This window comes from Mauremys reevesii, linkage group 20 (genome assembly GCF_016161935.1).
Source record: "Mauremys reevesii isolate NIE-2019 linkage group 20, ASM1616193v1, whole genome shotgun sequence".
NCBI lineage: Eukaryota > Metazoa > Chordata > Testudines > Geoemydidae > Mauremys > Mauremys reevesii.
In genome coordinates this window covers 6,393,808-6,420,551 of record NC_052642.1, presented here as the reverse complement: position 1 = coordinate 6,420,551, position 26,744 = coordinate 6,393,808, and the positions used below count along the sequence as shown (strand labels likewise).

The window sequence follows — 26,744 nt, the reverse complement described above, 5'->3', positions numbered from 1 at the left end:
TCCATAGCAATGCAGCGTTTATTAGGAGCACAGCACATGTATTAAATCAGCTACCCGGGGAGAAGGGGGAGAAAGGATGCACTCGGCAGTGTCTGAGCAGTGCTCCGGTGCATTAGCCAGATGAGTACGGACATTTCTGGCCACTTGTTTGCTGATCCAGAGCCAGCAAGACGTCCCTCTACGCAGTGAGGGAGCAGGACTGGGACTTCCCAAGGGCTTCGAAAGTACACAGAGAAGCGAGTTGATCGGCCACCTAGGGAACATATTCCAAGCATGCCCTGGCTGCAGCAGGAGCGCTCCGGTGTCACGCCCGAGATCCCAACATCAGGACCCTTTGCTTATACAAAAATAACCTGCTCTCCAGAAAACAGACCGCACGTGATTCCCAAATACCATGTTATTGCTCAGAACACAAGTGATTAGAGACAGGAACTTAAGGCAACAGGAATAAGTGCACTAGCCGCCCGCCAGAGGCTGGAGCAGGCATTCGCTGTGCATTGCACAGACGCGCCGTGGAGCCGGGACAGAGGCGAGTTACTGTCTCAAGCAGGCCTCGGTGACGCCCTGAGCCGCCAGCTCCGCCAGCACATTGTCCAGGTAGTTGGGGTCGGGGTAACCGTGGCCGCTGAGATTGGTGTCCATCTCCGTCTTGTGGTGGATCTCGTTCCACACCACCGTGTTGCTCTCGCCGGTCGTGCTGGAAGTGCCTACGGTGAAAATCAGGCGCCTCTTCCAGGCCACCCTCAATAGATCCAGGACCTAGGGACGGCAAAGGGGAAAGCTCGATTATCCACCCAAGTCCAGGGCCGATTTCCCCTCCCTGCAGTTCCCTCCTTTCCCAGGCTCAATGGCCACATGGTGGGAGCGCTGCCCAAGTGGTGAAGGCAGCATGGCCTAGTGGTTGGGGCAACAGGCTGCAAGCCAGGAGCTCTATTCCTGAGCTAGCTGGTGCAGATCACATCCCCTCTCAGGTCCCGAGTTTCCTGGCTGTACAGTGTGGGGGAAATGACACTTAACCCCTTTCGCCTGAGGATCTCAAAGCACTCTGCAAAGGTGGGTAAGTATCAGTATTAATGACCCGCAGCACCAGCAGGCCGACTTCCTTCCCTCCCAGAGAGGCAGGAGATGCAAGCCCTGCTCCCTCTGGATCTATGCAATATCCTCCTAGTCCATCCCTGGTATGGGTACAAGCTAGCACCGACGGCTTCCAGTGCCTTTCCCCTCCTCCAAAAACATGGTATTAAACCAAGGAGATGCGGAGATTCCACAGCCTCCCTTATCAAACTGCTCCCTTTACCCAACTGTCCTTGCAGTTACCAAAGGGACCCACCCTGCCAGGTACTGAGTGCCAACACCCACTCAACTCAGTGGAAGTCCAAGGCACTCAGCTCCTTGCAGAAAACCCTGCCTGATCGTAGGAGGCGCGAAGTATGTGCTCGTGCTCCAGGCAGAGGACGCACCAGCCATGGACTAAGATTGCAAGTCACTTGTGATTTGCAAACTTAAGAGCCACCACGTGAATTCAGTTACTGCACAGACGGGGAGCAAGTGCGTGGCTCTTGTAAGACTTGAAGTAAGTCCATTCAGCCCCACTGGAAAAAGGTCGAGCGCCGGTTACTGGCGAAGTCACCACTTGGATCAGAACTTTCATTACCTTTCTGCCCTTCTCATTATCGGGAAGGTAACAGTACCGGGGAAAGCCTCTGGCTGTGTATGGCATCCCTGGATTGGGGTGCTCCGGCCCCTGCAACAGATAAAGGCAATCAATCCTGTACCATGCCGGCTCCTTTAGTTCACCGTCTGTGTATTAGGCGCATGACGACAGAACCTGGGTGTCTCAGTCACGGAGTAGGGCCTGGGGGATGTTCAGACAGAACCGGAGACAGTCGCTGCCCTGAGGGGCTTACGGCTGCCTGCGTACCTGAATTCCCCTGCTAATGGAGTACACGATCTGTATCGTCCCGCAGTCCTGGTGGCCGGGAAGGGACTGAGTGAAAGTTGAAACCTCCATCTTCCCTTTCGGCTGGGTGCCCGTCTTTTCGCCATAGATGGTTTTACAGGAGGGGCACTGCAGGCTGCCATCCTGTGGGTGAAAGGGGTCACTGTCAGCGGGATTTCACGGCAGTAGTGAGGACACTGGCACTATTATCGGTATTGCCGTCCTGGGCCCTACTCCTGGGTCAGGACCCGGCCGTGCTAGGTCTCGTAGGGAAGAGTGGGCCGGGCCGGTGCAGTACCTTGTTCCCATTGGCGTACATGGCCAGCACGCAGAGCAGGTGGAAAGCGTGCTGGCATTTGGTCAGTTGCCCCACCGCTTCCGGCTTGATTGTCTTGCACTCACAGGCATCACTGTAGCCAGAGGGCGATGCCAGCTTTTCCATACAGATGATACAGTCCTTGAAACAGAGCAAGGAGAGACGCCATTTACCGTCAGCATTGGGCTGCATCCAACATTAGCTCCGTTGATGCATCAGCTTGCCAGAGAGACTATTTAGAAATTAGTCTTCAGTGGCATTAAAAACCCCCTTTGAAGTCTGAGGAAGTCTCTGCCCCCCCCCAGAGCTTTTACCTGTTGGGAAAACATTGATTCTTCTAGTTTATTTGACTTGTCTATCGGTGTGATCTCTAGAGGTCTGTCCCTATAATCTAATTTTAAAAAAGTATTTCTACAACACCTCCCATCCTGAAGGACCCCAAAGTCCTATACAGTAACTCCTCTCACTTAATGTTGTATTGATCTTACGTCCTTGCTTCATTACAGAACATGCTCTTGAAAGTTGTGCAATGCTCCGCTATGTCGTCATTTGGCCGCCTGCTTTGTCCATGGCTGGCAGCCCCCCCCTCAGCTCCCCTTTGCGACCCCCAGCACCTCCCATCCGCCAGCGGCCCCTGCGAATCAGCGCCTTCCCCCTCGGCCCCCACACCTCCTGCCCGCGGCAATCAGCTGGTTTGTGGCGTTCAAGAGGCAGGGGAGGGAGGGGGGAGGCTGTGTGCCGCTTCCTCGCTCCTCCCCCAGCCTCCTGAATGCCACGAGATAGCGGATTGCTGCATGCAGGAGGCGGGGTGAGGAGAGGGAAGGCGCTGATCTGCAGGGTCCGCTGGCAGGTGGGAGGCGCTGGGGGGACGTAGGGGAGCTGGTAGGGGGGCTGCCAGGCTGTTTAATACCGGTTTTAAATTGCTTGTTTAAAGTGTATATGTCTTGTCTGGCAAAAAAAATAAATAATAATAATAATTCCCTGGAACCTAACGCCCCCGCCTCCCCCATTTACATTAATTCTTATGGGGAAATTGGATTCACTTGACATCGTTTTGCTTAAAGTGGCATTTTCAGGAACAGGACGAACGTTAAGTGAGGAGTTACTGTACACACCCTGAAACCCTAACCTCTGGCTTAGAGGCCAGCAACTAACGAGTGCACGGCTGGCATCGGACGTTTACACCCTGGAGTTTTTGGTGAAAGGTGGAGGTGGTGGGACGAGACGGTTTTCGTAGCTACGGGAGGAGAGCGCCCTGGAAAGCTGGGCCAGCCCAACCTGGGAGCGGGGTTCGCTAGCCTGGTCTCTGCCCGTGAGCAGCGTACTCGCTTACAGATTAGAAGAAGCCAAACCTCTTCACACTCGAGTATTAGGCTAAATAAGGAGGCAGCCTTGTGTAACTTCCTATCCCGCCTCAGAGCTCCTGGAGCCAAAGCGGACTCGGGGGCGCTGAAATGTATTTTGTTAGCTGCTGAGCAAGGCAGTTTTCCCCCCCATTAGATCTCTGTAGGCAACACACATTTGAGCTGCATATATTCTGCTGGGAGGTCCCATTGCAGCTGTCTCCTCAAAGCACTAGAGTCTGCACACGGGACCCTCTAAATAAATGTCCCAGCCTTTGGGGGCACTTTTACCAGTCTAAGGTCCCAAGTCAGCATCCACCACTGCCTCCCATTCGTTTGGGTGCTTCCCAACAGACAGGGAAGTTTGGGCTGCTTCAGACTCTGGCTGTGTTGGAGTCTGGAGAAGCTCCAGTTCACACACCCACCAGCAAGGCAGAGAGCAGTGGTGTCCCAGAGTAGGAACAGGGACCCTGGAGTGTCACTCACATGCATTGTTAGGTACGGTCTGGGAGCTCAAGGCAGCGTACAGGCCTTGCAGAGAGATTCCAACCAACAGGCCTTTTCACCTAGTGCTGACAAGACCATTAACAGGGGGTCCATTGGGAAGTCATCTGTGGGCCAGATCCTCAGCTGGTGTGTGAGCATAGCATCTGTGAAGTGACCAGCTGAGGATCTGGCGAACAGTCTAAAGAATTGTGTAGGTTTCACACGAGCCTTTCCCGATATGCAGTAGGGCGGCCTCTTATCCAGCCCACAACTGCTTTCGTTTCTTCCGTTCTCCCCTCTCTGGGGGAAGAACACTGTGATCAGAGACTCCTGGGAGTCCTCGCACTCACCTCATCAGCGGGGGCTCCTCTCAGCTCTTCCAAGTATTTCCTCACCACCTGCTCGTGCTCGCTTGGGCTCACTGAAGAAAGGGAGGGAAGAAGAGAAAAAAAAAGCCCATCGGGAAATAAAGATCCCAGGAGGTACAACATGAGCGAGAGGCGGCTAAGGAGGGAGGAAAGCAAAGCAAGGAAAACGGTTAAGGGTTAGAGTTGGAGCAAGTTAGTCCAGCGGGGGCCATAGTGACTGGTCAGCGCTACTCTGCTACAGGGCTCAGGTGCTACGGGTGCAGGAAATGTGTCGGTTTTAAGGCCAAAAAAAAAAAAAAAGGGACCAGCGCTCACACGTCCTGCAAAACACAGGCCAGAAAATGTCTCCCGGTAAATGCCAAAGAGATAAAGAATCAGGCTGTAAAAGCTACCACTGCGCGGGGCGAACAGCCACTGCTCCATCTGAAGTCAATGGGAGCTGCGGATGCTCAGTCAATCTGAAGCAGACCTCAGGATCTTCTCTAGTCTGCCGACACTTTGCTGTCCTATGCCCTCCCCTCATACTAGACACTGCCACCTTTCAAAGACCCGTATTTTGCTACCCTGTGTCTCAGAACCAGGCTCAAGGACCATACACACTGCAACGATGGAAGAGTGCCATGGATCCTACATCATTGGGACACATACTCTATGGATCGTACATATTTAGTCTGAAAACCATTATCTATATGCACTAGTGCTCCCATCCCAAAGAGAGCCCGGCAAAAATCTCAAGTGAAGACACAACCAAGGTCAGACCCAGCACTTGTCAAGGTGTTCTCCTTATGCCAGGAAGCAGCACGAGAGTGCAATAAGCGTCACTGCTGGATATTGCATTCCTAGCAGGAAAGCAAACCCTTCCTCGGAAAGGAAAGGGCCTTTCTTGTGAACGTCTCACGGCTGATCTTGGCCGGCAACTCCCATGGAACACAAGTCACTGGGGTTTCTAAAATAAGCGGGTTTCTTAATAAAATGGAAGCAAGTCTCCAGAATTATTAACTGGGCAGAGGCCCGGATCCACAAAGGTGTTGAGGCATCCCACTGATTTCATGTAAGTTGTGCCTAGGATCATGGCCTGAGGATCATGGCCTGAAATCCTTATATTCACCTGAGTTCTCCCCAAGCTGAGCGCCAGTGCAAGCACATATGCCCCACTGCGGTCCCACGGCTTGCCCTTCAGCACAGGAATGGATTTCCTTCCTGCTGGTACCTCAGGGTATCCTTCCCTCCCCACCCACCACCCTACCCGGACTCTGGTCTAGGACCACCGCTGGGGATGGGGAGGTACAGCGCTTTTCACTGAGCTCACCTACGTGGCAGAGAACCCGTAGTGCCACAATGGTGGACACTGGTCCATGAGGCTCTGAATGGAGACTTCTAGTCCCCCTCAGGTAGGACATCAAACAGCTGTCAAAGACCAGCTTCCTGCCAGCCCTGACATGGGCCGTGGGGCCAGCTGCTCCCGACCAGCATGGTTAGGGTGGCATTTCACCACACTCCTTCCCACAGGTGAAAAGCCCCCTGGAGGCTCCCCCACCCCTGCCCTGAAACATGGGGAGAAGGAGGAAGAATCCCAAGTCATGGCCCTGACCCAGCCCAGGTGTAGGAAGAGAATGAACTCCTCCCCTTGAACCCAAGGAGATGGGATGAACCACTCCCTCCCCCAATGGCAATGCCCCCCCAAACACGCACACAAAGCTCAGGTGGGATTTGCAGACCATCCCGTGAGCTGCCTGCTGAATGGCAGCAGGCTGCTGGGGCTGGGTTTGGCAGAGGGGCCTCGGGGCATCCATGCCCAGTGCCCACTGAAATGCAATGAGAGCTGGGCAGCTCAGGGGTTCACCTGCTCTAGCAGACACCTTGACCCTGAAATTCGGCACTCAGGGGGTCATAAAGGACAAGGGGGCTCCATTAAGCAGCTCACTTGCCTCCCAAACGGGTTAGACTGGGATTGGCTCCTTGTGGGACGGAGGCGCTCAGGAAGCCCCCACCACGCAGCTGGGAGCCAAGAACCTGTGATGGGTCACACGAGCCAGGGCAAAGTGGGCCGGTGCCCCTCGCGCTGTCACCAGGTGCCACGCGACCCGACGGCAGGGCGACAAAGCTCCTTACCAGTAACCGTGTCCATCATAGACGCGATCAGGCTCTTCCACCAGCCTGTAAAGGGAAACATTTGCACAATCGACGTTATGACTCCACCTAGCAGAGGGCAAAAGAGAGGACTAGTCACTCAGCTGGTCTCGAGTGCTCGGCCACTCCCTCCCCACTCAGCCCTCCTGAAAAGCCAAATAGACTTACAGACGAGAGCGGGGCCGGAGGGGTGCAGGGTGGGGGAAGAGGAGTGCCACGACAAATGCCATTACCAGTAAGTAATTCTTCCTTGCCCCTTCTCCTCTTCCTCCATCCCAGCCAGCAGAGCTAGAGGGGCCCACAGGACCTGGCAAAGGCAGCTTGCAATGAGGAACTCAGGCCTACCACAAGGCAGAGGAGTTTCAGTGGCTGACGCTCCAAGCCCCTCCACCCAAGAGGACACCACGTTCTCAGTGTCCCTGGAAGGGCAAAACTGGCTCTCAGCGTCCCCTGGTCAGGTTTCCTCCATTTGCCACTCCAAAAGGCATTTCCCTAAGCGCCGCAAACACCCTGTGCGCCTCCTGCAGGGTCCCCAAGAGTGAAGGCTCATTAAGGCAGATCCACCTCGGTGACCCTGTCTTCCAATTCTGTCACCCTGTTAACCCCACCGCTGTGGAGCAGGATGCAGGCTCCTGGGCTCAGGCGTGGCCAAGAGCAGGCTCTCTAAAGGCAACTCAATAAACAACCCCACCACCAATGAACAGCCTAGGTTCCAGCACTCTCTCCGACAGCTCGGAAACGCTAACAGGAAAATACAGGAGTTACAGCTTGTTTTGGTCACTGAAGAGAGCAGTTGTGGTTACACAGGGATTGGGTCTGACGGGCACCATTCATGCAGAGTCACTTTTCAGAGTAGAAAGTAGTTTTACGAAGCAGACAGAGAGGACCATCCACTTTTATGCGAAGGTGACATTCCTTGATCAAGTGGGCAAAGGTTCTGCTGCCTCAGGTCCCTCCCTTTGCTCTGGATGTCGGACAAATTGGTCTCTTCAGTTCTCAAACACCTGGATTTGGGGCACAAAGAATTCCAGGGGCACTCGACAGCCAGCTTTCACCCAGAAGACGTGGCCAGGTTCCAGGCTACATACCGATGAATAGGAACGCACGAATGAATAACCCTTCTGGACAGTGAGAGGGGAGAAGAAAAGCTACCTTGTCCGGTAAGAAACGATTCCATTGCATCTGCCTTCCTGGATGAAGAAAGGGCTATTGAAAGGCTACTTTCTGAGGGCTAATTCTGACTTGCACTGGAGTCAACGGCTAAACTCCCACTAATATCAACGGGACCAAGATCCAGCCCAAGGCCTGTAGCTCCAGGGAAACCCGCCCCATCAAGACAAGAGACCCCCCTGCCCCTGCAGCAGAGTTATGCTAGCAACAAAGAGTTTCTAGCTGATGGCCTGGAACAGAGATTCCTAGATTTTAAAGGCCAGAAGGGGCCACAAAGACCCTCTAGTCTGACCTCCTGAAGAGCACAGCATGGAGAACTTCACCCAGCAAGCCCAGAACTTCAAATAAGCACAAGAAACTAAGGTCCAGCCAGGCCCAGGAGCCCCACTAGCACAAATGGCTGCTAGTTACACCCCCACAGTGCTAGTCCGCGAGAAGCCTGGTCTTAAGGAAACCCCACTGCACGTTGTGAGACAAGATTAGGGACCAGGAGCTCGGGCCTGTGCCAAGAAATCCCATCCTCATGCTGCCAGCCATCAGATTCCCTGACGTGGAACGCTCGGGGCGGGGGAAGAAATGGGGGAGGAGATCTTCCTGACTGACCTGACAAGTGGGCTCAGGGAGAGAAAACCATGATGGCCAGGGCCAGCCCGGGACTGAGCAGATGGCAGGGGCCCTGCCTCAGTTTGCCTATTACTCTCTGAGATGTAGGAGGCAGCAGGATGCTGTTCCCAAGGACCTCACTCAGAGAACGGCTTAAAGGGTCTGGCGAAGATGCTTAGCGTCTCTGCTCGGCCAGTACAGATGCAATCTAGCTGGGCAGTTTCTGGGCTCATCCAGCCCTTGACAAACTTAGCAGCCCTCTCCAGGGGAGCACAGACAGTCCCACGGACAGGAAGCAGTGGCTTGGCATAGCCACAAGAACTGGTGAATCCCAGGGATTCCCCCCTTCAGCTGTGGGCATAACTGCCTGTCTCAACAAGCCAAGACACAATGACCACATAGGGAAGCCTCGGTGGCCAGGCTACAGCACATGCGCCTACAAGGCTGAGAGACCCCACAGACCCCTCAAAGGTCCTAACTGACAAAAGCAGCTCTAGGAGCTAGCATGTACCAGCTGGGCCTAGAGGAACCAGACACCCACCGCAGCACAAACTGATACCAAGATCCTCACTGTAGGCAGGTCCGTACCTGAGATGGCATCAGGAGCCTGTGAAACAGACACTTCAGATGATTTCAATACAAATAGCTCAGGGGTTCCTCACCAGAAGGCTGCCTGCGTTAAGGAGCCCTTTTGAAAGAAGGCTCTGCCCCCCACCCCCGTAGATCACAGCTAGACCCAATTTCAGAGAGGGAGCTGTTTGCACTGCCCTTTGAGGGAGCTATTAAAAGGAAGAAGATTCACCTGTGGGAGAGGCCATCCCTGATTGGGGAGGAGCCATGGGAGATTATAGGGAGGAGTGTGTTTGGGGGAGCAAACCAGGGATACTCAGAGAGGGGAGAGTGTGTGTGTGAATTTAAACACTGTCCTGGTCTTAACTGATAACGCCACTCTTGTATTCAGCCTTGCTATGGGGAGCCAGGGGTGGGACTGGCTCAGGGAGGGGTGTGTGGTGGAGGAAAGATGTGTTTTTTGTTCCTCATGGAGTTGGCCAATCGGGATCTTCATGAAGCTCCTAAAGACACCAACCCAAAGGGGGGGGATACGAGTGACCAGCTGCCAGTCACTGGGCTAGGTGGAGAGGGGTGAATGCACATCCTTGGAATGAAGGAAACAGACGTAATCCTGAGGGTACCAACCTGGGCTCAGGAGACCTGGAGTCTATTCCCAGCTCCACCACAGCCCCATCTGTGTGACCCTGGGCAAGTTCCTAGCTCATTCTCTGGGTCCCTAACCCTTCCCCGCTCCCACGGACCTTTGGGCTCTCTGGGTTGAAAGGCTCTCTTGGCATGAAGGATTACTGTTCGGGGTCCGGATAGTCTTGTGCAGGACGGCCCTGACCCCAAGTGTTGGTGGACTGTGAGGTTTATCCTTCTGGCCATGTCCGGGGACAGAGCATGAAAAGAGAGATGAGACAGAGAGGAAGAGATGCAGGCAAGGACAAGGCCCTGACGTTTCTCAGTCTTCTCCACCACAGCTCGGTTCTTTAGGTGGGGTGGCATACACAGCAAGTGTGAGCCCTGGGGGTTCGGAAGGGGTCAGTGAGAGCCTCTACCCCAGGCCTGACGGACTGGTAAAGCAGCGTGTGTATCTTCAGGTCTCTCTTTCCAGCCCCCTGAGATTAGATCCAGCTGCTTGTGCTCCTTCCGTCCTAGAGAGGGCACGGTCGCCTCTATGGAAGCTGAGACTCTCCTTTACTTTCTAGTTCCCACCAAATGCGAGAGCAAGACTGCACCATTCACGGGAACCTTCGCTGCGATTCTGTTAGGTAAATTAGGTAATAATTGGAGATATACCAATCTCCTAGAACTGGAAGGGACCTCGAAAGGTCATCGAGTCCAGCGCCCTGCCTTCACTAGCAGGACCAAGTACTGATTTTGCCCCAGATCCCTAAGTGGACCCCTCGAGGATTGAACTCACAACCCTGGGTTTAGCAGGCCAATGCTCAAACCACTGAATGTTGCCCTCTGAATGTTCGTAGCCTTGCGCTCATCCAGCGCCGCCAGAGGAGATAGAGGTCGGGGGTACTGGGCTCCTGCCACCAGGAGCCCTGTGAAAATCTTACCCAGCAGCTTATTTGATGACTGTAGACTTGGGTTCTTCCCCCAGCCAATGGGCATCTCACCAGGGCGAAGGCAAGCTCCCAGCAGGATTGATGGGATGGGGACGGGGAAGACACTCTGCCCAGCCACGCTGTCAAAACCATCCCCCCGCACCCCTGGACTGGCCTAGCCCCAGGGACACGATGGAGTCTAGCCTCTCAGAGCCAAAGGGAGGCCCGTGGGCCCTCGGGCAGCAGGAAAATCTCAGCTTCAGCCATGGGGAGATGCTAGGGTGGAGGGGGGCGGGGTTGGTTCCAGCTGCTTGGTACCAGCCAGCAGGAGCGGGAAGGTTGAGTTACCTTGCGTGGGTCCAGGAGTGTTTCTAAGCAATCCCTCCTGCCCCCTCCATTCACAGGGGCAGCGCCGGCACCCAGAACAGGCTGACTCCCTTTGGCGCCAGAAGGGGGAGACCCGGAGCCGAGCAGCGCTCGCTATGGCCTGTGCTGTCAGTCCCCTCTGCCACGGTCCCAGGGTGAAGAGAGGGGGTCCCAGCTCCCCCTGCCCAGCACTTACCCTGACAGAAAATCCCTGTGGGGGGGGGATGTTCCTAGAAGGCAACTGCCACGTTAGCCTAACAGTTGTGGAATGCAGGGGGCTGGAGGAGGAGGGGAGGGGATTGGGTTCCATGCACGGCTGGCAGGTGGGACCAGCCGAGCAAGCCGTGCAGGGCTGGAAATCTCTCAGGTGGTTGTGGTCGCTGCGAAGCCAGCAGCTCCAGCTTTCCTCGCAGGGAAACAAGCCTGCTCTGCAGGTTCTGGGCCAGCCTGGAGGCAGACAACCGGCCCGCAGGCTTGTGAAGCGCTTTGAGATCTATGGCTGCAGAGCACGGGCTGAGCCCTAAGCAGCAGATTAGCTACATGGACGGCTGCAGGTGACGCTCAACACTGCCCACTTCTTCCAAGGTGGCCCAGTCTGGTAGCACGTCAACGCCAGTCTCAGGCCCGTGGCTGGGATCTTGAGCTCGGACTGCGGGATCAGGCACCAGATACCTCACTCTGGAGCGTTTGCTTCTGGGCTGTTCCTTTCTAAGATTCTTCTTGTCCTCTGGGCTGGGAGCTGGAGAGGGAAAGGAGGCCGACAAGGAGGCGGCAGCAAAAGGACAGAGGGAAGCAGCTGGCTGGAGTTACGCCAGCAGCGAGGTCTGCTTAGGAGGCACCATAACACCATCGACCCGTGTGTCCCTTTCTACAGCACAAGACAAATGAAAGCTGTTAGCGAGATTCACCCACATGCGGAAATACTGAGGACGCTCCTTGCTCCAACCTTCCGCGGCCCAGACGCATAAACCCTGGGTTCTCCCGAATTATTTATGGAGCACCACATAGGAGCGTGGGGTTTTACAGAGCAACTAAGGAGAGATCCCCTGCCCAGAAGACCCCCCAGTCTCTGATAAAACGAGGACAGGAAGAGGAGGCTAACCCTACAGAGACGGGCTAGGACAATGGGGTCATGCAGAGACTTCGAAAGCTAGGATGGGTCTTGCTGGGCACAGCGGCTGGGACACCCGCCTCAGAATACTGAGGGTTCTGCCATCTCACAAGCTAGAGACTCCTCTGAGCCTGGGGTATAAAATGATCACACACTCCTGTGGTGCTGGCCCTCTGACACCTGCTGCTACACACGACACCAGCTGAATTCGTAGCCTCCTGCCGGCTCTTTTCGCTTTGCATCTCCGCTAAGCACTGCGCCGATGGAGGGGAGCAGGGTTTTTGCCGGCCTCAATGTTGCACAGGCCTGTATCCACAGCAGAGGGCCCCGTAGGAATGGGTATGTAAAAAGGCATCACAGTTTGGCAGGATGTAACCTAGCCTCCATGGGGAGGAGCGGCTTGGGTCACCCTATGCAATCTCCTCTGGCACTGCGCTAACCCACAGCGCCAAGGGGAAGGTGCCAACAGGGGAGTGTTTGAGAGCAAGGGGCCCCCCATAGGTTCTGTCTCCTGCCCTGAGCAGGATGGATTCATTCACTAGAGGACTGGCTAGTTTCTACCAAAGAGGCACCAGATTTTGGCACATTATCCCCATCCATTAGTATTATGCCAATAATTCCCATGAGAAGCTACAAGAGCCCTGTCAAGCCCTAAGAAGCTCCCGGCAAAGCTAGAGGCCTTGGGTTCAGGGCAGCTGGAGACAGGTTTTCAAAGATCTCTGCACCACAGGCACCACGGGAGGTAACCAGGTTCTCCAGGGGATACTAGCGTGCCTCATGCATGCCAGCTGCTCAGCTCTTTTGAAAATTCAGCCCCAATAGTGGGTGCTGAGCATTTGGGAATTTGGAAATTTAGAAAGAGCTAAACGCAGAGACCTAAGCAGTTATACCTACCAAGAGGTTAAGACACAATCTGAGAACAACCACATATGATTCACCAGATGTACCACCTTGTATTACCCCAATCTGTAACTTAAGGATATTTGCTTCGAGGCCTTTGTCCAAATCTTTAATCGACCCCCGCCCTGGTTCATCTAACACTAAACACTCTTCCATGGCTCTTTTGCATCAACACTGGGTTGAAAAAATACTACAGCATAATCTAACCATCTTGTCCATCACCCACCGGTCCTTTGGTGCTTTATTGATCATTTGGGAAGGGAAGAAAGGTTCAAGGCGTGAGGATAAACCATTTTCCTAACGCTGCCCATTTGCTGGAGAGAGTAGGAGGTTGATAAGATGAGGACTTTCCAGGGATAACATTTCACAGCTGTGTTTTGGGGGCTTACAGCAGTAACACACCTCCTTCTGGAGATGAAAAGGAGCCATATGGTTTGCAGCAGCTATTATTTCACACACAACACATGGAGACGTTATTTCTCATTAAAGTTAGGGAAAGTGAGTTCCCCCCTCCCCCAAATATTTTTGCACAGCTTTCTCCTGTTTTTGAAGCCAGGGGATTTAAGCTTCAGCTACACTGAGGGCTTGCACACACTGATGCCAGTATAATTTACGTCACTCAGGGGTGTGAATAAGCCTCCTCCCTGAGTGACGTCACTTACACCGACCTAAGCGCAGGGGGGGGATAGTGCTATAGTGGCAGAAGAGCTTCTCCTGCTGCCACCTGCCCCTCGCGGAGGTGGATTTGTTGTGCTGACGGGACAGCTCTCTCCTGGCGGCACAGAGCGTCTGCACTACCAGCACTACAGCTGCGCTGATGGAGCGTTTCTAGCATAGACTCGCCCTCCATTGAATAACCCAGCTGTGCCCGACGTGCTTTCGGGCAGTTGGTTTTTCCTGTTCTTTGGCATGGATGAGTCCTTGAGTGGAGTTTTTATTTCATTTTCCTCTTGCTAATCCCATGTCTCTAGTGACCTCAGAGGAAGGACCTCCCTTGAGGCAATCGGGAGAGGCTAGAAGACCAATGCGGCATAGGACCCTTGGTGGAGGAATCCGTCCCCATTGTAACAGGGTGCTCTGTCCCTTTAAGAAGGGGGTTTGAGACCCCCTTTCAGCTCTTTCCTGTGGCATGAGTGTGAAATGAATCAGGTACAGGAGGTACTTTCCTTTAGTTCCTCACTGCTCCGGTCTGCAGCTTTCTGCCGGCCGAAGGACAATCGGCAAATGCTTACGCTCATCTGAGAGCTAGCGGGGGTGAGTTGCTGGACTAGGGCGGGCGACGGATTAGCCACGCCCCCATGGAGAAACAGACCAGCAACTGGGAACACGAGGCAACCCCACCCTGCTCCTGCCCCCCAAAAACCCACCTCAGGAGAAGGGAAGCTATGGCTGAGGCGCTAGCTAGAGAACCTCATGCTAGGTGGTTGGTTCTGAGACAGCCAGGAAGAAGAAATGGTGGGGTGGCCCTAATCTCAAGGTATTCATTGTTTTACTTTCCCCTTTGCACTGATGGAGTCCGATTCTCTTGCTGTAGCTTTATACCAAGGTAAAGATGTTGTGTTCTCTGTTTTACATAAGGTAGAAATGCTGAGGCAACTTGAAATGCACTAGCTGTATGAATCATCTATACCAGAAAATCATCTGCGGAACTGAGAGAACAACAGGGTATCCACTAATTATCTTCCTCAGTCAATACAGGCTGGGCATTTGCAGAAGAGCACCATAATCCACTTTGGGTTTCTTTAACTCTTTCTTTTAAACAGCATGTAGCTTGGAAGTGCTGATGCACAGATCTGATCTCTTCATTAAAACGCTCTGTGAGATCAGCTGTGAAATCCCGCAGTGCTGCTATGGAAACAAACTGCAACAACACAGGCATTTGGGATGGCTGATGTAGGACTTAAAACTAGCCATCAGCGAAATTGACAAAGTTCAGCCTCCTGGGTTCTAGGATGCTAGAAGCGACTGATGTTTAGGTTCAGAAAGCATCCCACTACCACGCCTCTGGGCACCCGAACAGAGAGATTCGAATTATTTACACAGTTTACTGATGCCTTCACGCAAGGATGCATCAGTTTACAAATCTCGCTGGGATACAAGAATGTGTGTGTTTGTGATGCAACAACTTATGAAGCATAACAGGACCAAAGGGATAAAACTGTCATTTCTGATCTTTACAGCTATCAGATCTACAAAGAATGACTGGGCAAAAGATTAATTAAAATGAAACACACCCTTGAAGTAGCCCTTGCTTATTTCCATGGCAGTAATGGCTAAGGATCTCCAGCAGGGACAGAGGCCTTTAATACTAGCAGGGACATAATAATTTAGAGGGCCTGATCCTGGGAGGTGCTGAGCACCCTTTATTCCCAGGGAGCTGAATGCTCAGAACCTCGCAGGGTTGGGCCCACACCACATAAAGCAAACGAACCTCAATGAGCAAACAAAACGGTTAATGGAATAAGTCATTCTCCTCTTCCAGGGGGGAGACACCCAACCATTGTGTAGTAATATGGGACATCTGTGCTGGAAAAGGCCCGGCTAGGGAAGTACGTCCATGCAGCACCCCTCAGACCATGCCCGAGTGCCATGAGCGATCATTCGCCCACTGACGTGGTACCACCCCTCACTCATTGCTGGAAGAAAAGCTTGTATTTCCTCCAGCAGACAGAGGTGCTGGTACCCTGAGGAGGGTTGGTCCACGCGAGTTACCTGGCGGGCAGTGAGGCGAATTCCCACAGTCCGGCTGGCAGGCGATTGGCAAGTCCCAGCAGGCAGACTGGGGCAGGAGGATTCAGCTGAGCGTGTGCAGTCTAGGGCCAGCTCCATGCAATGTCAGAAAGCCCCCAGCTATTCCCCTGCCAGGCTGGAACTGCTAAACTCATTCAGTGACTCTCACAGCTGGGCCCAGGGCACGGCTGCAGGAAGCACTGCTCCATATCTGGGCTCAGTGACGCTAACAGCTCTAGGCTGCATGTGAGGATCACTACAAAAGAGATCTCAGCCAGGGCGGCACTTAACGCCCTCAGCAAACAGGGGAGCAGGCCTGCTTTTCAGGGTGGCACTAGGGCAATACACATAATGCTCCAGCCGGATCAGATGGAAGGAGAAGGGCTAATGGATTAGGCAGGAGGGCGACGTGACATCCATCATGGGAACACTGACCCCTCTGTTCTCCCGGGGACCGACACCCTCCTCTGTCCCTTCTGTCGGCTTCCTGGCTCATTCCCCATCACCTTGAAACTCCCGAGCCCTTTCTGAGTCCGGCACCGCACTGTCCTAGCCCCATTACCACCCCTCCCGTCGGCAGCGTGACATCCACTGTGCTCCTGCTTCACAGCCAGTCACTCACTCATAGTGCGACGGTGCTTAGAGGCTCCCCTTGCGCTAGGCCCTGTACAAACCTCCTGTCACCGCCCCACAGAACTTACAATTGGACCGAGCTAGGAGGATCTGTCTAGGGCCGGATCCTCAGCTGGGGCAAAGGAGAACAGCTCCATTGAAGTCAATGGGGCTATGACCAGAGTCTAGACCTAATCTCCTATTACACCCACCACACCCGCCTGTTTCAGCCTCGCCTGGTGCCCTTCCCCACCCTGTTCCTTCACGCTGCTCCCTGTCTGTGCGAAAGCTCCAGCAGGCCAAGCAACCTCCCTCCCGCTTCAGTTCCTCCGGCTGCATTCGGTGGCAAGCACCCCCCTGCTGTGACTCACCCCTCCTGGGCCTTCAATGCAGCTTGAACTGCAGCAGAATAATTCAGAGCCCTAAACAAGTAAATCTGGGACCCAGGGAGCCCAATTTAAGCTTGTGGGCCCAGATCCTCACAGGAATTTCGGCCCCCAACTCCCACTGAAATCAGTTTGGTGCAGGGCCGCCCGGGGGAAGTGGGGGGAAGTGGGGCAATTTGCCCCAGGCTCCAGGCCCCACAGGGGCCCCCACAAGAATATAGTATTCTATAGAATTGCAACTTTTTTTTTTTTTATGGAAGAGGCCCCGGAAATTGCTTTGCCCCAGGCCCCCTGAATCCTCTGGGCAGCCCTGGTTCGGTGCCTAAATACCTGAGGATCTGGTCCTCAGTCATTCTGAGGGCATCTTCCCGCCCCCCAATTAGATCAGAAGCACGTTGGCACAGGCACCCCTCTCTGTATGTGGGTGAGAAGTGCCAGGCAGGGTGTTTCAATCATACACGTTCTGTAATAACGCCAGCAGCTCAATGCCCACACTGCCAGGGCAGAGCTCTTCACCCAGCTCGGCCCTTCATCACTGCTCTCCATTTCCACGCTACGTCTCTTCTCCACCTCACCTCCTCTCGTTCCTCCTGCCCATTCCGAAGTCTGGTGTCCCCCACTCCTTGCTCATCCTCCTTTCCTTCCTCTCCTCTTCCACTTGCAGCCTGGTGTCTCTGTCCCCTTTCCCTTCTCTTCTGTTCCCCTCCTTTCATTACTCCCCCAGAATCACTCTCCTCCTGCCCATTCCATCTCCCTCTCTAGTCCTCCCTCAAGGGTCCCCTCATCTTCACCTTTCTCTCCCCACCTCCCTGCAACCCACTTCCCTCCCTCCATTGACTGCCAAGATCTCCAGTATCTCCCCCCCACCCCGCAAAACGCATTCATAGAACCTTTTCCCTCTGCCCCTTTAGTGACCCCATTGGGGTTTCCAGGTAGGAGGGGGCACCAGTGGCACATGGCTGGACAAACACCGGTCAGGGACGGTCTAGGTGTACTTGGTCCTGCCTCGGTGCAAGGGGCTGGACTAGCTGATCTCTCCAGGTCCCCTCCAGGCCGACATTTCTATGAGTCTGTGCTGCTTAAACCTGCTGTGTTGCCTCTCTCAGCCCTCCTCCCCCATCTGCAAACAGCCCAAAGTGCAGAATGAGGGGGAGGGGGGCACTCTGATGGGAGGCCTGGCCAGGCAGAAGTGGCGCATCCCTAGGACACTCCCTGCTAGCTTGAGACTTGGCAGCTCAGGCTGCAGCTCTGGGTACAAGACCCGTTCTTTCTGGTAGTGTAGTTCCGCACCAAGTGCCCTCTTCAGGCAGAAACCTGGGCCCAGCAGCTTCACCTGGGCCGGAAAGGGAAACTATCCCAGTGGCTCTGGGGCTGGGCTGGCAAGCAGTCAGCACACTAGCGCCAGGATGGAAGAACCTAGATTTCCACCTTAGCTCTGCCGTTGGCCTTTCCCCATGGTAGAGCACAGGGCTGGGCTGGCACACACAGACACGCAGGCCCGGCTCTCCCAACCCGGCCGGCGGCTTGTGAAACAATGACCTCCACAAAGCTGAGCCTGCATGGCTTGGGAGATGGGGAAGGGCAGGAAGTGGAGAAACCACTGGGGAGATGACTAAGCCTTGCACCAGGGCCCCGGGAGCTGCTACTGCTGTCATTCTGGGCAGAGATACTGAAAACCAACACGCAGCCGGCCCCGTTCCACCGCTTCAACCCAATGCTGAGCTGTAGGAAGTGGCTTTAACACATTTCATCCGGCAAAGCCCTACATGGCCAGGGAGTGAGTTGTCTGAAAGACACCTATCGGAGGGGGAGCCGTGGGAGTCTGGAGCTGTAAAAGCAGCAAAGAGTCCTGTGGCATCCGACGAAGTGGGGATTCACCCACGAAAGCTCATGCTCCAAAACGTCTGTTAGTCTATAAGGTGCCACAGGACTCTTTGCTGCTCTGAAAGACGCCTCTTTCCCTGTGCTCAGGGACGACCTGCAGGGCCACCCAAGCTGAAGACCCACTGGAGAGCAGCTGAAGGATGTATTCCACAAGGGCCCCACAACTCTGGGACTCACCAGCTCCCTGGTCAGCAAGGGATCCCCAGCCCACTGGGTCCTGGGCCATGACTCTCCTTGGTGCTACAGTAATACAAATAATAGATAGTAATAACTGACCTCCAGAGTGCCCAGCGAGCCCTGGCTGTCAGGGATAGAGGATCCTGGTGGGACAGGTCTGAACTGAGTGTCTGGCTGCCGGGTTATTCAATGTTAATCACCGGTTGAAAGGGGTTGGGTTAGTTAGAGGCACGGTCTATTTTTACAAGCTTATTTTCCGATGTACCAAGGAGCGTTTAGAGCAAGGGAGAAGAGCCCTGCTCCTCTTTATGAAAGGAGTGCACCAATCACGGCAATTTAGACAGGCAGGCCAAAGGGGGGGACGGGACGAATAGTGAGCGCAGAGATAAAGAGAAGGAGATTGAAGCAAATACCAGAGAGTTTGAGCAGCAACTACCTTTCTTGGACACTTTCCTCCCTTCCTTAACTGAGCTGTGTTTTTTAGTGGGTCTACGGGTGCTGGCAGGTTGTGGCGCACAGGTCAGACGCACAGGAAGTCCAGTGGCTGACATCAGCATAGCCGTCATGCCTACAGGGGACACGAGGTCAACATGCAGGAAGGAAACAAGGCGGAAATAAATTTATTTAAAGGGGGGGAGGGAAAAGGAATAAATTTTTCAAAGAAAATAAAAAAAAACCCTTGATTCAAAGAACCCAAAGTATTTGTAAAGCAAATAAACGGGAAAGGTGATTCAGTTTGATTTCAGTGCAAGGACAGGAACTGGGGAATCCAGAGGAGGGAACAGCTTGGATAGTAAATTAAAGCGGAGGAATATGTTCATGAATACGATAAATGCTACCTGAAGCCGCTGCTTTAAGCGGCCTGTCTCCACCTCGGGCTTGGAGCCTACGGATTAGCGGTGAGGTAGGGCTCCGCTAGTTAGATGGTAAGTGCCTCTAAGGCTCAGCTCTGCGAGGTGGTGAGTACTTCTGACTCCACATGAAGAGGCTCAGCACTTTCCAAATCCGTTCCTTAGATTGTAAACTCCTTGGGGCTGAGACTGAGGGCCCTGCTTTCCTTTACGCTGGTGTGAATCTGGAGTGGCTCAACTGGTTTCCATGGAGTTACGCCGGATTCACACCAGTGCAACAGCACAATTGGGCTCACTGTCATGTTCTAGGCCTCGTACAGTCTGGAACACGTTGTCTGCACATCGACCCCGACTCATTAAAACACGTAAGCACATGCTTAGCTTCACGCATGACAGCATCCCATTGACTTCAGCCGGATCTCTTCAGTGCTTTGCTAATCAAAGCCACAGGACAGCACTGTCCTACCATGGATTTGTTGAATTCAGTTTCTTAACGTTAATTATTCCTCTTAAAAGGACACCTGTTCCCTAAAGGGAACTTGGCACAGACAAAACTTCAGGGTTGACGCTATTGATCTAACGCTGCAACATTCACTATTGAAATACAGGCCAGTTCCAATCCTGTAACGTAACATAATGCAATCTAATGTAATAAAACTGCCCTAATGCTGACATATTCAAGGAACCGCCTGCCTGCCTCACTCCCCAGCAGAAGAGCATTCGACCCTGACAGACACCAGGATATTTAGAAAATCTCTTTTAAATGCAGCTCTTCACAGTGGTCAACTTTTAGCAAGAGTTCACCACCAGGGTAGTACATGAGATGTAGCGATGTGTATTTCCCTGTTCTTAGGGCACTGATTCTCAAACTTTTGTACTGGTGACCCCTTTCACACAGCAAGCCTCTGAATGCGACCCCCCACCCCCCATAAGTTAAAAAACACTTTTTAATATGCTGGAGGCAAAGCGGGGTTTGGGGTGGAGGCTGATAGCTTGCGACCCCCCACATCATAACCCCCTAAGGGGTCCCAACCCCTAGTTTGAGAACCCCTGTCTTAGGGTTCCTCCTACATGAGGAGTGTTGGTAACCAATAGCTTATAACTCTGTTAGCTGATACTTAAAAACTATTTTGTTTTTCAAACCCTTGTTTGGCTGGGGAGGGAAAGGCAGCATAAAAGATGCACAAAATGAAATGGTTCTTTAACTAGTAGAATAAAATACCACATACATGCACACAAGCGAAAAGCAACTGAAAACAGGGTATTATCATGGGACGTCTCAGGCGACACTATCAGCTCGGCCTAAAATATAAAACTCACTAAGAGCATCTATGGACTTTGCAGAGCCAAACGTCCCTGTGCAAGGTCAGGGCGAAATGCTGTCCAGTAAGAATTCTCCACTCGCAGCACTGACGGCGTTCTGTACCCATTTTACAGTAACTCCTACAGCTCCTTCTTATACAGCTGCAGACAGCCCCTGACTCTAAGACCTGACAACCTCAGGGTCTGATCCAAAGCCCATGGAAGATGAGAGACAGGAAAGATTATTAACCCCTTTTACAGATGGGAAAGTGGGGCACAGCGATTAAGTGACTCACCCAAGGTCACCTGCAACACCTGTGGCAGAGCTGGGAATTAAACTGAGATCTCCCAAGCCACAGTCCATCATCTTAACAACAAGATCATCCTTCCTCTCTAACAAGCGACTACCAGAGGTGCAAGGCAGTGAAGAACTGGGCCTGATATCTGTATCCTTTCTACAGCACTGCAAAAGCTATCACAGATCGTTCCTCTGACAGGCAAGGATTATGGTGATAGGCATTTTAGAACTGCATGTCAGACTAAACCAGAGATGATGCAAGAAACAAGGCAACCTCTTTTAAATGGAAGATTGAAAGGGGGGAAATGAGAGAAAAATAAAGGGAAGAGGAAAAAAGGATAGAAGCTAGAGGAGGGAGAGGCTTTTAGGAGATGAATGAAGTTCTATCCAAGATCTAGACACATGCACATGGATAAACTACAAGCCACGCTCCAACAGACATGAAACATCGTTTTTTAACTCAATCTCCGAGGAACGTCAATCGCTGGGATTCCTTTCACATCACTCCTGCTTACCAAGAGACATGAGAAAACGGAAGCCCACTGCCTCCTCACCAGCTAACGGCGTCTGCCACACACCGTGCTGGAGGCCAGCACTCCTGATCTCCAAACACCTTCCACCGTGGTGGACTGCGACACCGCAACACGCACGCACTCCTTAAGCGGCAGCAATGGGACAGGAAATGCAGAGAGCGCCCCCAGCGGTTGCGGTAAAGAGAGACTCTTGATTTTTAGTGGGTGAAAACATTAAGCTATTGGCCTATTGTCCTGGTTCAGAGCTAGGTTCTCAGCTGTTAGAAATCAATGTACCTCTGCCAAAGTCAGAGCTATGCCAGTTTACACTGAGCTAAGAATCAGGCCTATAAGATTACCAATGAAAAATGCCAGTCAGAACCGAATTTCTTTTTAATCCTGGACTAAAAACCTGGTTCCTGCAAGACTGCTGTGCACCCTTGATTTCCAGTGCAAGCCGAGGGTACTCCTCAATTTCCAGGAAGCACCGAGCACGACTAGACCTTAAATCCTTTTGCAATATCCTAAGCATTTCCACAGCAATGGGACGCGACCTTCTTTTCATTAATGGAGAATACGTGGATCATTTTTATTCCAGCCTTCTTAACCTCAGCCATTGCAAGCACGCTATTTCCGACTGGCTGCACATACGTGCCACCGGCCACTTTTCATTGGCCGAAGGACGAACAAATTCATTCTTAGCATTGGTGGGTATGGACCTGCTGAGTTTGGAGTCAGAACACCATTCAATTTGCTTTACCACGTTTATTAAGGATTTTGGCTACAAAAACTCAAGTGTTTTGTGCCTCTCTAGACTGTCAAAATGGTCCTAACGCAGGAAGATTCACAAATCCACACTGGAATATTAGCCCTAGGAATAACACACTTTCATATTCAGAAGGAGACAAGATATATTGTTCTCTGTAGAACCAAGGCATCTCCTGGTTACATTTTCGAACAAGCACCATCGCACTGTCTCCCATGCTGCCCCTGGCGCTTGGGAGGGGCTCCCTGTAAACGTCTGCAAAGCTGCCTCATTAGCCTCCTTCAAATCCCTCCTCAAAACTCCCCTTTGCCATGAAGCCTATACTTGACAACCGGTGGAGTGCTGAGTCCACTGCCTGTCACCAAGAGCGCCTCGCTGTTTCCCTGTACATCCCTATTGGTCCCAATCCATTTGCCTCTTGTCACATTTAGATTGTAAGCTCTTTGGGGCAGGGACTATCTTTTTGTTCTGTGTTTGTACAGCTCCTAACGCAACGGGATCCTGATCCATAACTAGGGTCCTAGGTGCTATGGTAATTATACTAGCTCTCAATCCAGAGCTTTTCATCTGGAGATCTCAAAGCACTTTATAAAGGAGATCAGTATCATTATCCCCATTTTACAGATGGAGAAACAGAGGCAAGGTGTGGGGAAATGACTTGTCCATGGTTACTCTGCAGGCCAGTGGCAGAGCCAGGAATAGAACCCAGGTCTTTTGAGCCCCAGTCCAGTGTTCTAGCCACTAGGCAAAACTGCTTCTACTAAATAATAAATCAGCTTACAAGTTTCTGATCAGGCAGGGATGTAAACACAATTCTTCAGCTTGCCACAGAGGAGAAATGGTAAAGCTCCTCTTAACTGTCATCTTTATTGGACAATTTGATTATGTTAATCAATCAGCTAAAGTTTGTAAGGAACTTCGAACATGGTCCAAGTGCATCTTCAAATGTACACAGCTGATATGGAACTGAACAGTTAATGATCTAAGCTTAACTGCTCGAGGGAATATCACTGAAATATTGTGCGTATGCCATTAGAAAGCACAGGAGCTGCAGAACTGTGCACCTGAAAAAACTGAGTTAACAGATTTTTATGGCTACAAGGGACCATTATGATAATCTAGTCTGACCTCCTGTAGAACACAGGCCATAGAATATATCAGTTTCATTAGTTAATCTTTACCAAAGCAATAATGATCCCAGTGTGCATCTGGGACAATATACTAACAATGCATATTCATGGTGATGAATCATCATAAATAAAATAGAAATGTATTACATGAACTTTATACCCACACAGCATGTCAGGAGGTGAAACCATATCTACTATTCAACATAGACAGCAATGATCACATGACATCACGAGCAATTCCTCCTCGGAGCATCTAGCATGAAGGCAGGAATATGGACGAGGTGAACAACTGGGCTGTCTTCCTCCTCTACTGTCTGTTGTCTTTGGGGAAGACACGTGGCAGAGAAATCAAACAGCACGAAACGAAGTGCGCAACAGTGACAAAGCACATCCTTCCTGAAACCAAGGAATCACTGAGCAAGAGGCCAGTGCATCACTCTTTGGGCTCACTCACATTTGAATCATTTGCGTAGCCAGCAGCTGTTTTTCCCGTCTAACACAACACAGGAAATCTTAGCACTCAGCAATCAACCCTTGTGGACCCTGATGGTAAAAATTACTTGTGATGCTTCCTTATGCAGATAAGCCGGCTTCGCTGTTGAAACGGTGGCTTATCATGCTTGACTCCTCTTCGGCACCCGGAAATCACTGGGTACGTCCACACTGCAATCAGGAGGTGTGACTGCAGGTGGGTGGACAGACCCACGCTAGCTTAAATTTAGCTGGCACAGCTAAAAATAGCAGGGAAGCAGCAGCAGCCCAGACTGTACCAGCCCACCTGGAACCCAGGGTACGTAACCACGTTCCCAGCTCTTGCTCAAGTCCATGCCGTGGTGAGCTCCTGGCTATTTTTAGCTGTGTTGGGCGGATTAAAGCGAGCGCAAGTACGCCTACCCGAGCAGCCTTCCGACTGCAACCCAGTGACACTGTTAACTCTGCCTCATCACTGGGGCTCCTGGCATCAATTTAACATGAGGGAGCCAATTACTTTTGTATCCATTAATGACAAGTATTTATAGGCATGTGCCCAGCACCTTAGAACCAGGGCACGTATTACGAGGCTCAAAGAAGGTATTTCTGGCTCTTTCTATTACCACGCTGATCTACGTGGGGATGAAACAGAAGAAACAGCACGAGGATAATTCGTGATTTAAACTAAGTTTTCCTTAAAGTTGGCTAGTGAGTGGCAAGAGCTTTTTAAGGAATGCAGATTTCCCACTGCAGGAGAGCGGCAAATGAGGACTAAACTTTTGTCTAGGAACAGGATGGGTTTGTATTTTCAGAGCTACTCAGCCGTGCGACACATACAGCACTGCAGCGGCACCAATCAATCCGAAGAAGTGGGTATTCGCCCACGAAAGCTCATGCTGCAAAATGTCTGTTAGTCTATAAGGTGCCACAGGATTCTTTGCTGCTTCTACATGTGTGTTGTAAGCCAGGTTAGCCTCACCTCTGGCAATGGTCACAGCAATCAAGGATCTAACTGGTCTCCCATTCAAAGAAATTCTTACTGTTCTGTGCTGTGCAAGGACTGAAGATGGGGAGCACCCGTCAATGAAACGGAGTGTGGCAGGGGCAGAGGTTGTGTGCGTACAGGCTGGATACGTGAGCAAGCCAGAACTCGTCACTTCGTCCGGCTGCCAGGTTTTGTTCAAATGTCAAGACCTGCCCAGGGACCGGAACTGTCCTTTGAACAACAATGGAGACCCTACGCAGTATTGCCAACTCTCACAATGTTAGATTGATATTGATCTTCTGATACTGATCTTGTGATATTGAGGGTTTGGTTGTTTTTTTTTCAAAGCCCCAGCCCCTGGAATCATGTGGATACATGAGAATCTCAGCTTGCGTTTTAAAAGAAGATCATTCCTGACCTCCATGGTTATGGAGCTTTAACGCTGGAAACCAGGGGCCTTAACGTATCAAAAACCAGAAGGTAAATACAAAGAACCCCAAAGTGTACTTTTAGTATGGTGTTACTTTTAGTTACTAGGCCCGCTTCCAACATGTGGAGGAGCATCTCTGACTGGTATCCAAAGCTCCTGAGACACCAGTCCATTCGTCCCAGAATATAACTAGTTTCCTAATGAATGGCCAAAATGAGAGAGAATCCAGCATAGCGATAGATTTATTACTCTACAGCAGCTGGCTAGGCTTAGTTTGGTGCCTGCTTTTTTCACCCCAGAAGGGGGTCTCTCTGCACAGCCAACGATGAGCAGACTATTAAGATTGGTGGTACAGACCGTCACTGAACTGCCTCTGTGAGGTTCTCACATGGCTCTATGGCTCTCCAGTGACCTGCACAGACCTTCCTGCTGATCCACAGAACAAAATAGTTTGAGGACCGCGCAGTGGAGCTCAGAAGGTGTCCAAGGAGGGGATCTTCGCCTTATTGAGTCATCTGAAGCCTGAAAAGTTGGGGAATCAAGATCAACAGAGGCTTTTCAAGTTTCCAAAGAGAGGTCCTAAAGTTACCAAAGACACAGTAGCCAAATAAGCTGGGAAAGAGAGGTCACCAATTAAAGGCTATGTCAAGTAAAGCCTTGATGAAATTCAGTATTCCTGTCCCCCAAACTCCACTACCTTCTGTTCTTCAGAGATGTTCCTGGGCATTTTCTTTCCTTACACAGACTAGTTAAGCTACCCACACCCTTCCTCTGTGACTTCTTTCACAATCATGTTCTAATATAGATTTTCTGCTGAAAAAGAAAAATTGTGTCCTGCTGTAGCTCCCTCAGACCTTTTAAAGGCTGCTACACTGAACAAAAGGCGACATGGTGCTTCCGTTAAAGATGACCACCCTCCGCCCCAGTCAAAGCCAGGCTCTGTAAAGATTCAGATCTAAACAAGAGGAGCATTTGCCTTTTAGAAGCTAGCATTTGCCCATTGATCGCGCCCTAGTCTGAGCATTTCTGGGCTCCAGTAGTGCAGTGTGCATCTTGTCAGTTGCTTTACATATGATCTTGCAGACCTTGGCCTCATTTTTAAACTAAAGAGATTAAAAAAGTTTTAAAATTCTTGTTCCTGCATCCCCTGCGTCCAACAAGAATAGAAGAATTGATTGCAAAAGTGACTTTTTAAACAAAGGGGGTGGTAAAAGGCTGGTGCTATCGACCGGTTATCTCCTGGAGTTCCTCTATATTAAAGCATGCCATCGGATGAACAATCTGTTCAAGTCCAACTGCTTCTTCCAGACTGAGAATGGATGAGCCGTATATGGAACATACCAGGAGCCGGTTATTAATACAGCTCC

The 26,744-nt window shown here is 51.8% G+C and overlaps 1 protein-coding gene across 4 annotated transcripts in view; it reads right to left on the bottom strand.

The window, feature by feature from the left end:
• The window catches only part of DTX2 (deltex E3 ubiquitin ligase 2), a 58,492-nt gene continuing 31,748 nt past the window's right edge, over positions 1 to 26,744 (bottom strand). For 2 of the 4 annotated variants that reach the window (XM_039507672.1, XM_039507671.1), the window contains 6 exons: positions 19,069 to 19,200; positions 4,435 to 4,505; positions 2,238 to 2,396; positions 1,922 to 2,083; positions 1,655 to 1,744; positions 1 to 759 (listed from right to left, as the gene is read on the bottom strand). In XM_039507672.1, the coding sequence (XP_039363606.1) occupies positions 535 to 759; positions 1,655 to 1,744; positions 1,922 to 2,083; positions 2,238 to 2,396; positions 4,435 to 4,505; positions 19,069 to 19,200 (839 nt within the window). In that variant the 3' untranslated portion in view covers positions 1 to 534. Of the gene's footprint in view, positions 760 to 1,654; positions 1,745 to 1,921; positions 2,084 to 2,237; positions 2,397 to 4,434; positions 4,506 to 6,564; positions 6,652 to 19,068; positions 19,201 to 26,744 lie in introns of all 4 variants that reach the window. The other 2 variants (XM_039507673.1, XM_039507675.1) reach the window with 2 other exon arrangements.